This window comes from Orbicella franksi, chromosome 8 (assembly GCF_964199315.1).
Source record: "Orbicella franksi chromosome 8, jaOrbFran1.1, whole genome shotgun sequence".
In the NCBI taxonomy this organism is placed as follows: Eukaryota; Metazoa; Cnidaria; class Anthozoa; order Scleractinia; family Merulinidae; genus Orbicella; species Orbicella franksi.
In genome coordinates, this window is record NC_138152.1 from 27,766,584 (window position 1) to 27,778,075 (window position 11,492).

General features: G+C 40.7%; 1 protein-coding gene across 1 annotated transcript; it reads left to right on the plus strand.

Moving 5' to 3' along the window:
* Window positions 1–748: 748 nt before the first annotated feature.
* On the plus strand, window positions 749–9,201 carry LOC145494321 (uncharacterized). Its single transcript, XM_081473763.1, has 6 exons — window positions 749–941; window positions 1,569–1,676; window positions 4,320–4,387; window positions 5,217–5,330; window positions 5,430–7,939; window positions 8,763–9,201. The coding sequence occupies exons 1-6, from the start codon at window positions 749–751 to the stop codon at window positions 8,773–8,775; spliced, it is 3,006 nt and encodes a 1,001-aa protein (XP_081329889.1). The 3' UTR covers window positions 8,776–9,201.
* The last annotated feature ends 2,291 nt before the right edge of the window (window positions 9,202–11,492 follow it).

Sequence of the window (11,492 nt, forward strand, 5' to 3'; positions counted from 1 at the left end):
CTCACTTCGCCATTCCAACACATTTGCCAAAACTTATCGTAAATTCAGGATACCGATTTACAACCTTATGAGAGGTAACCTTAACGCAATCTTTGACTTCAATTGACTTTAAAGGATATAGTATCCAATGGAATTCTTAAAATGCGGAGATGTCCGTTGAAAAGGGCCGGAGAAGCGAAATAAACCCGACGCAGTAGCCACTACGGCAAAACATCCCGACTCACGTAGTCAGATTTCACGCTACGGCTGGATGCAACCGACGTACATGCGCACTGTCTCATTTTGGGGGAAATTTACTTCCGGCAGCCGTATCAGCGCCAGTCGTAGCGATTTGTTTAAAGTCCCTTTTCTCTCACAGATCCCGCTCGTCGCTGATCCCGCTCGTCGCCCGCTCGCTTTTTCGATCGTCCCCACTGACCGAGAGCCTGGAAAGGGCTAGTAAAAACCAAAGATAGCAGGGTCACATAGACGTTTTCGCACGTCACCATCTTAACCAATCAGGCCCCAGTTGTTCAAAGGGTACATAACACTATCCACCGGATAAATCACGATCCAGTAGATGGTGTAGTTTGTTTTGCCAACACTTGTCCACTGGAGAGCGATTTACCTGGGTGTATTTATCCAGCCTTTGAGCAACTGGGGGCAGATGCAAAAGCAAAAGCCATTTGTACCGGTCAAGTGTGTTTTTCAGCACTTGGCACCAGTCACGATCTTTTGTTTGCGTTCTCATTGGTTCATTGTATTGGTTATGATTGTTGCTGAACTCAGCTCAGAAAACGCTTTGTGTCTGATAGCAACAGAAAAAGGAGATGCTGAGTGTAAGGAAAATGAAGCTGGAAATCCGTTCAGTTTCTTCACTGAAGGGGTTGATCTAAAGTGCAAAGATGACGAACTGAACGCCATTTTTTACACCAGAAGGGCTGCCTCTCATTTTTCAATGGGTGAGTTCACACGATTATTTGTACTCGATTGAACTTAGTTGACTTAAACCAAATTCAAAATATCAATTCTCCTAACTTACAATTACCAAATATTTCTTTCAATTTTAGCTCTGAGAATTTGGTGGTACTGTACATCAAGAAAATGTCCTATAGCTTGTCTTATAGCTATTTGACGGTTTTATTTATTATCCTTACTTGTTCAGTGCTTGAATGTGTATCAAATATTTTAGGAGAAATCAGGTCTTTATCGCGTTTGGTAATTTAAGTGGTGCGGCGTTTCATAGTAATTTCATATAATAATGTTTTAGCTTTTGATGAGAACTGCAGTGGACAGATAGTTATTGTATCACGTGTATGACGTGTCCCTGATTTCATGATCAGATCAACTGTTTCGAATACGAGCTCGGCCAATGTCATCGTGTTGTGTTCTTGAACTAGACCAGTTTACCAGTGTAAAAAGAGCTGTTCAAAATTCTGGGGAAGGAAGATGTCCATTGTACTAGCTGGTGCGATCAAACTTGGTCTAGTAAATGTTTTTATTCTGTTCATACTCAGTCAGAGCACAATCTTCACGTACTTACAAATAATCGATAAATACGTTATTCACTAGATTGCCACTTTCCACAGGTAATTTTCATGACGCAGTCAAGGACGCAAAAAGTGCAAGAGCATTCCACTATTGTTATCGAGGTGTAAGAACATTCCAGAAATCTCCCATACAAGCTATTGTTACAGGTAAATAAAAGTTCTGAGTCAGGTTTGTCTTGTTACGTGCCTAGAAAGTGCAGGGAGCTAAGAAAACCACGATGTAGTAATTAATGCACCTATCAATGTAAATGCTGCGTGGGGTGGGGTGGGGGGGGGGGAATGCGGGAAGAGCCGGGATTTGATGCCTAGGACGATAGCTCCATTCGGGCTTTCTATCGTGCGATGCGGTTCCCGGGTCGGGAGCTAGCTATATCTGTAGTTATGATGCATCAAATATTTTGGCCCGTGCCATTGGTCTAAACGCGTCACATGAGTGATTGTGCTCCAGCTAAACTGGGGAACATGCGAGTGATATCCCCCAATAGACCGTTTTCGATATATTAAAATTCAGCTCGGCACTGAGGCTGAGAGGACACGAACAAAGGAAATTGAATGACCATGTTTATTCATTTCTTTTGTTTGTGTCCTCTAGGCCTCACTATCAAGCTGAATTTTAATATATCGAAAGAAGCCTTTTTTTCAAAACTGCACGTGTTGCGAAGAATACTAAACACAATAGCCTCCATTTGGCGCGAAATTATGCTCGGATATTTGTCGCCTGACATTATCTTTTCCGAGAAGCGAACAGTTTTCCGAGAGCGTAGCTCGAAGGAAATTGTGAGTTTTGAGGAACAGATAATGTCCAAGGCAGGAGCCATAATCGGGGACGGAGACCGTAAGTCTCGGAATTCGCGCGCACCTATGATATGGGACAATTTTTCTATTTTTAGAGCAAATTGCGCCATCCTGACGTCATATATCCGCGCGGATTCACGCACATGTCGGGGGCTCACGCGTGGATGTTGTCACGTTGCGTGATCAAATGGTGAGAGATTCTCTTGCGTATTTTTCACAGCGATGGCAGGGAATAAGGCAGGGAATACGAACCAGGGCGTTTATATGTAGGTTTATGCTCTGAGCTAACGGCAAAGGTGGATTTTTCAGGGTCGAAAACAAGACTTCATTCTCGCGCTGGGAATGAATAATAAGATCTGCTCACGCTAGTTGTAAGCTTAAGCGTATGTTTTTGCGTTTGTTCTGACTTAAGAATATAGCAAGAAAACTCTCTACTCTGGTATCGAGTTAATTTGTGAATTTCTCAGACAATGGTTCATCATAACAAAAACCTGTTTTGATGGTTTCTTATTGTTTCTGCTTGTTTGGTGAGTTTGCAAAAGTTTTTGAAAGGAAAGTCTGACGCGTACAATTAGCTCATTTGCATAGTGCAGCTCGTGCACTTTCAAGTCCGAGTCGGTGTTTTCAATTGTCAACAAATCTTGACAAGGATTTCTTTCGTTATCTTTTGTGCTGAGATGCTGTAACAAATTTCACGAACGCAAAAAAGGCTACTAACATCATGTGTGTTTCTTCAACATAAGCATAGTGAAGTTTTACACTGCGAAAATGAAAATAGACGAGGAGTTTTGATAACTCGATCAACAAAATCGAAATCGTTATTCCAAGTTGATTAAAGAAAGTGTCATCGTAACTTTGCTGATTATTTCTGCTTTATTCACATATTTTCAGCTTAGCTTTTAATATGTTCTCAAACATTTATCAATCTTAAACATATTTAAAAACTATAGAGTTATTGTTTGAGTTCGATGTACGCTTTCACACGAAAGTGCCGCGGAAGTGCAATTTGTCATGTTTACTGACTGTACAAAACACGCATCGGCGAGCGCTCTCATTCATCGACAACAGAGAATTTACTGGATTTTTTACACGAATAAAACTGAGCAGTATCTACGGACGTAAAGTTATTGGGCCTTGATGAAACATCAAGCGTTGCTTACAATTCAGGCGAAACTCAAACTAGCAATTATTTTGTTTTACTTTTCGGTCGCGATAGACTGACAAATTCCTCGCAAGCGTGTGCCAAGAGGAGTTAGGAAGCTATGAAGTCCTGAAGCTCTGCTGTATCTAAATATATCCAGCTAGTTTTTTGCTGTGTAATGGAAAAGCTGTTAACCTTCAACATACGTGAAATTTAAAGTGGAGTTGTGCACAGCTCGTGTAAAAGAAGCATCCGTCGGAACACAACTTGGTCAGCGATATATATAAGCTTACAACGGAACATACCTAAATTCGACACGGTCTTACTTCACTCAAACTGGAGCAGCTTACGACGAAAATACTTGACCAAAATTCCAACAGACGTAAACGCGTTGAGTTGTGGGCCGAAAACATGAAAAATTTCGGGAATTTCGGACGCCATTTTCCCCGCGCGACATCCGCAAAAATCCTCGCAGCATGTACGCGCGTGTGTCGCAGGCGATGGCGCAATTTGTTCTAAAAATAGAATTATTGTCCCATATCATGGGTACAGCCCCAATACTAGAAATGGCACGCGCTTACGGTCTCCGTCCCCGATTATGGCTTCTGGTCCAAGGACAAATATCCGAGCATATTTTCGCGCCAAATGGAGGCTATTGTGTTTATAATTCTTCAAATATATTTTTTTTTTTACAACACGCGCAGTTTTGAAAATTGGTGAATATCACTCGGATATTCCCCAGTTTCAGTCGAGGCATATTCAGTCACATGACGTGTTTAAGAATTTTTGTTTGTATTTCAAGACTTTTAAAGAGTCACTACTTTTATCAATTTTCTGTCACCTAATACCAACAGGAGCAAAGGCCTGTAAGGAACTTCAATTGTATGAAGAAGCAATCAAGTGGTGCTGCGATGGGTTGGCAGTATCCTTTGCTAATGCAATTACGAACAATAGATTGTTTTTGGTGCTTCCTTTCCAATTCTTTGTTTTGAATCACCAGGATGCTATGTGGTCAATCATCAAACCAGCCATATAAATTCGGACTAAATTATTGTGAAAGTATCTATCTTACATGAAGACGGTTCCGCCAAAATATAATATTCTTTGCCTAGCACTGGGGGCTCTTTGTCCGCGCGAACTCCCGAGTTTCAGCGGGCTTTTAAGGCTTCACGTGGTAAACGAAATAAGAGTGGAATATACAGAAATAAATTCTGTATGCTTGATTTCGAGTAAATCGCGAAAAGATTTCTAACCATGATACGTTAAGCATAATAATTCAAAAGAGACCTACAGATGAACACTATTTTGATAAAATTGTTTCAAAGTGATATTAAAATGTGTCATGAAGCTATATCTTGACGTCATGCACCGATAACGTAAGTTTCCTTGATATAATCCTCCTTCATTGTAATTTTCTGTCAATTTCCGATTTTGAGTGCTTCTTTAAAATTCTTGAAGACTCGATAGACATTGTTTTATAACCTTCTTATGTATTTCACCTATCATACAACATAGTTAAGGATGCTGGAATTAGCTTCTATAGCAAATCTGGTTTGCAAAAAAGTCACGCTTAACTAATTTTGAACTTCTGTTTTTCTGTCTCCTTGGAAATATCGATAGCAAACTTTAACCTATTTTCAAAAACTGTCCAATCCAATCAAGGGAAGACCAGCTAATAAAAAGACTTTTTGCCTGAGGCCAAAGCCCTACAGCGAAAATCACCAAAGTGTTCTAACCTTGACTGTGAGAAGATTGATCGCGAAAACAAGACTTTGCAAGAAGTGAAGAGCAAGTCTATTGAGGATAAAGCTAAAAATAATGATGCACTGAAACTCAATGCGAAGACTGAAACTGATGCGGTCAAGGTATAATGGTCAAATATTTGAGATAAATGTTGCTGCAAACTTTCTTGTTTCATTGACCGATAGACTGCCTTGTGGCTTATTTAGTTATTTTTTATACAGGAAATTAACGACAAAAAAGGAAGCCTCTCAAGCAAAATCATTGGTGAATGCACAGGACTAACTTACGGGGCTCGACACGATTTGGACCGTGCCCTGCTGTACGTATCGTATCCTACAACTAGCCTCAAAAAGGATAACGACAGGGAGTCGCAGGGAGCGAGTCACTCGAGAAGAGGTTTCGAATTGTTGGCGGGTGGTGAGAAAGAACATGCAATATTCCACTTCAACCAAAGTCTGGCTCTTTTCAGAGAATTAGGAGACCGAGAAGGAGAAGAAAGTGTCGGTGTCATTTTAGCAGTGGTCTATCAGTCTTTATCATGGGAGTGCCATCTTGCCCATGATTATCATAACGCGGAAGAATTCTTTAAGCGCCGCGTGGTGATTATGAAGGAAACAGGATTGGCAGCAGCTCAGCAAGAGAGAATAGGTGAACCCCACTTCAACTTGTATCAAGTTGGCAGGAACTTCGAAAATGCCAAAAAGTACTACAGCGAGGATCTTGCAGATTGCAGAAAGATGGGAGACAGACCTGGAGAGGGGCTTGCGTACCGGAATCTTGGCGACACATGTTACCTTACAGCCTTGGATGAGGTACTTTGCGTAAAGTACATTGAAGGCGCCATGTCGTACTACGAAGAGTATCTAAACATTTCCATGGAACTTGGCGACAAAGGTAAAGAAGGCGATGCATATCTTTCTATTGGAAGAATACACCAATATCTTCGTAATCTCAAGAAGACCAAGCATTACTACAGCAAATGTTTAACCATTTGTAAAGAAATCGGAGACGGGGAAGGCGAAAAACATGCTCTTCGCAAATTAAGGTCTACATTACTCATTCGTGGTGACCTTAAGCAGGTGATGCAGTTAAATAATCAATCGCTCTTCATTTCCAAGAAAAGCCACGACCACTTTCACGAAGCAGAAGCACTAATATATCAAGGACACTGCTTGACAGAGTGTAGATTTTTTAGCGATGCTGTTCTCTCCTATCAGTCTTCTGTGGAAAAAGCAAATTCCATCCGAGACTGGAATCTTTTGGAGGATTGGATGAAGATCTCCATACGACATTTCTTTGGAATTGCGTACGCCGCACTCTCTACCACTCTACTCAGACTGGACAAGACAGAAGAAGCTTTGTTAACTGCTGAGAAGGGACGCGCACAAGCTCTAGCCGACCTGCTGGAAACACAGTATAGTTTTGAAGCATGCCACCATGGCCAGGACTCAGCAGAAGTCTCACAGCAAGAAACAGCGAGTGAATTGTTTACCTGCGCCCCCGCCAACACTGTCTTTCTGGCCGTTTTCAAAAATGTAATTAATGTGTGGCTACTGCAAGACGGAAAACAAGTCCACTTCAGTCAGAGTAATCTCGCTGAAGACCATTCCGAAGATCCGAGCTCATTCCTCGAGGAAACCTACAAAGAGGTTGGTGTTCAACGCACAGTAAGATGCGAGGATAGGTCACTAGATGCACTCCGCAACAAAGATGGCTTGACAGTCCAAAAGCCGACCGACTTGTCGCTTCTCAGTTTCCAAGAAAATCTGCGTAACGGTGACAAAGAGGCATCACCCACGTCACCTCCTGTTCACAGAAAACGCCTCTCCGTCCTTTATGACGCCGTTGTCGCTCCAGTAATTCCCCACCTTCGTGGAAATGAGCTCGTTATTGTCCCCGATGGTCAGTTCTCCCTAGTTCCTTTTGGTGCCTTACAAGATACCGAGTCCCGCTACCTGTGCGAATCGTTCAGCATCCGTGTAATTCCTTCCCTGACCTGTTTGAAGATGATCTTGGATGCTCCAACCGATCACCACTGCAAACGCGGCGCTCTGGTTGTAGGAGATCCGTGGGTGCAAGAAGTTGTAAACGATGAAGGACGGAAACTACGTCAACTTCCGAGTGCCAGGAAAGAAGCGAAGATGATCGCAGCGATTGTCAAGACTTCCCCTCTCATTGGTTCAGATGCTACGAAGGAAGCAGTGCTGAGCAGGCTCAACAACGTTGCGCTGGTACACCTTGCAGCACATGGCAACTCTAAAGCCGGTGAGATAGTATTGGCTCCCAATTTGTCGAGAAAATCCGAGATCCCCACTAGAGAGGATTTCTTGCTGACCATGCCAGATGTGCTGAGTGTTGGTCTTAGAGCAAGACTTGTGGTGCTGAGTTGCTGTCATAGTGGCCAAGGACAGGTCTGTGACGAGGGCGTGGTCGGAATAGCTCGAGCATTTCTGGGTGCAGGGGCCCGTTCCGTTCTTGCAGCACTATGGGCAATTGACGACGACGCAACACTAGAGTTCATGCGTGTGTTCTACAAACACTTGGCCCGAGGGATGAAAGCCAGCCAAGCCTTAAACGGCGCCACAAACTACATGAGGGAATCAAGCCACATGAGGGAAACAAAAGATTTCGGTGCGACTTGCCACTGGGCCCCATTTGTGCTGCTTGGAGATGACGTCACACTAGACTGCTTTGAAGAGGATGAAGACGTCTTGGAGCATACTTCTACAAGGTACAGTGAGGGATATTAAACCAGTAAAATGTTATCTCAAAACTGAATTCCTCAGTCGTAGCCTCCAGCACAGACGTGTTACAAACTTCTCATGTAAACATGAATTCGGCCATAACAAAGATCTAGCTAGATTTCTCGGAGGGGGCGGGGAACTCTCATATGAATAGGCCGGAAATACTCATTGTCTCGCTTCTTTTACAGTGCACTGAATAAAATAAAAAAGCTGTTATTTCCATTTTAAATGTTATCTTTTAGGGGTCAAATAAAGCTCGAGCCACACCCATATCGGTCTCCTTTAGGGGCTTCATTCAAATTTTCCGAGGAGCATCTCTGACCTTTCCACATGGGAGTACCCAGAGGAGATACATTTCGATAATCTACCGGTTAAGTTGATATCCGACTAAAACAAATGACTTCACTGTTAATGAGACCATTTAAATTATACTTCCATGTGGTACTGTTTATTATGCTGCCCTAAGTGGTTCTAACTTTTAAGTCTGTAGATGAACACCAGGGGTGCAAGTGTTGAAATGAAAGCTATTGAGCATTTCTTACATGTACTGCTGTATATTATGCTGCACAGGGTTATTCTAACTTTCAAGTCTGTACATAAACCCTCGGTTTTATTTGATACACTGGACAAGGTAGTTCTAACTTTCAAGTCTGTGACCCATCAAATGAAGACAGTGAAAGCCATCGGTCAATACCATTAGCATGCTTTCAAGTTGGAAACGACGTCTCTTGTTTGAATGAATGACAATATTTCATAATGATAGCAAAGTTTGATTTGCAATTTGGTTGTTTTTCTTTTTTTGTTTTTCAGGAAAGACAATTAAGGAGAACTTCTACATCAAGTGAACGTCTTGCTCTGTCCCTGTGTTCACTTGGAAAGAAACAGAGACCCCACTTACATTTAGTACATGAATTAAGCAAATAAGTAATTTCAAGCATCTATAAAGGTATATGAAAATTATAGGCAATTGAGAAGTTGTGAAGTTGGAAAGCCAATCTCAAATGAACATTTTATGAGTTATCAGTTTAAATAACAATTAAATTTATCGATTTATGAAGTCTTGATATCAAAATGTCCACAATCAATATCAAACAAATGTATTGCTATTTTTTTCAAAAAGCAGGAATATTTGGTGTCATAAAAATTTCCTAAGATAAGAGATTTGCAGTCTTACCATAAGTCATTTTTCAAATTTATTATTGATTAATACCTAGAAACTAATAAATATTACTGATTATTGATTTAGTCTTATTGAAGTTAATCAACAGTGATGCTTTAAGTTTTCAAATCTAGTTGGTTTCGGTAATTGTGTTAAGTCAAGATGATAACAATAATATTATAAATAAACAATTTTAAAATATCACATTGTATATTTTTATGTGGAGTTGGGGAGGTAATTGTTTAGTTATTCCTTTTTTTTCTTTTTGCAGACTTTTACAATGTTAACCTTATCTTTGAGAGGGGCTCAAACCATGGACCACTTGATGTGGACATTAAGCCCTGTCCAAACGGAAAATGTTTTGCGATTAAACATAATCAAACTTTGTTTGGTGACCAAACATTTTCCTGTTTAGAGACCTTGTTTGATCGTGTCTGATAAAATTTGAATGACAACATCAATTTGATCTCAAAAATGTAAAACAGTGATCAAAAAATGTAAAACGGTGATCAAACAGTCATGTTTGATACCGTTTGGCTACTCACTACAACATCAACATGTTTGAATCACCAAACATTGTTGGATTGTGTTTGGATCACCAAGCACAGTGGCGGATCCAGACTTTGAGCTAAGGGGAGGGCCAGGTTTAGTTTTACTTACCCTGCCAGCTTTTCTTCCTTCAGTCATTTCTCCTTTTTTCACCCAAAATAAGGGTGGGCAGGGCCCCCTGGGCCCCTCCCCTAGATCTGCCACTGTAACATTGTTGGATTGTGTTTAATCACCAAACATTGCTGGATTGTGTTTGATCATGAAACATTGTTAAATTGTGTTTGATCACCAAACATATCCTGTTTGAACAGGGCTTAATGATTATGCACTGAACTCCAGTCTGAGTGGTCAGGGTTTGAGCCCTGGCCAGGGTTATGGTGTTGTTTTTGAGCAAACCATTTTACCCTCTCAATGCCCTTCTCCACCCAGGTGTGCAAAGGATATATGGGTATCTGTGAATTACATGCAGCAGAAGGGGGAAGGGAGAATGGGGCTTACCTGAGATAGATTATCATCCCGTCAAAGGGGTGGGGGCAGGGGGAAACATAAAACATATAACCATTTTTGAGTTATTTTTTTACAAAAAAATCCCTCTAAGTCGGCGCGTCGAGTATATTACGGGTCAATGGGTGAGTGAGTGAGTGAGTGAGTGAGTGAGTGAGTGAGTGAGAGATGTACGTATGTCACATCAATCAGATTGGATCTACTATGAACAGCCAATCAAATTTCTTGTTGTAAAGGTAAATGGTATGTGAGAAGATCTGATCCCGATAAAGTTCAGAACCGCCGTATTCATTCTTCTATAAAAGAGGAGGAAGTATTCATATATTGGGTTTACTTCAACATTTTCTGTGGGTTAGGCTGAGGATTTTAGTTAAATGAACGAGATGAGCCTTGAGGTTTGAAACAGTTCATGAGTTCGTAGTATGCAAATGCAACGAGATATTTTTATTTTTAGTTAAAGGTAACTTGATACTTTTGTTTTTCACAAGGAGTAAATTCAATTAGAGGTCACGAATCGTCGCTTCTAGTTCTTAGGACATGTTTTAGAGGGGTCGAGACTTTCGATTTGAAACAGTTCTAACGTTTACAATAGTAAGTGCAGGTAACGATTGTTTTGTTCTTGTTTCATGCAAATATAACAAGATATTTTTGTTTTTTAGTTACAAAGTGTAATGTGACACTCTTGTTTTTCACAAGGGAGTAAATTCAATTAGAGCGGACGAATCGTCACCACTCTTTCCCATGAGATGTTTGCTATCTTTAGTAACAAATTGTAACTTAACACTTTTGTTTTTTATATGGGAGTAAATTCAATTAGAGCTGACAAGTTATCGGCTATTGTTTCCAGGATATTAAACAAAAAAGCTTTCATTTCTGGATGGTTTTTACGTCTCTGCAGTAGCAGTTTAATAGTTTTATTTGATGACATTCATTTCAGTCCGATATTTTTTAAGGTAAAAAGTATGAAAACTGTTCAAATGTTCTTTGAAGACTGCGTGGCACCAAGTTAAAGTGCAATTTAATTAAATCAGACTTTCGATGTGTCAGAGGTTTTTTTCTCTCTTTCAATTTTCGGTGAAATTGTGTTGTGTTGTGTTGTGTGAAAAGGTAAACTTACGTCTCGTATAAAATGCGCAAAAGTCCCTAAATTAACTTGTCTGAGTATTTTTGAGCAAAAATTCCTCTTGGGGGTTGGAAGTGTTATGTGATCAGTGAGTGAGGGAGTTATGCATGTGTGCGTGTCACACCGGGTTGTATCAAAGAACGAATCAAATTGCCTGTTAGAAAATAAGATGGTATCTACATTAATCTGACATGTCAGATTACTG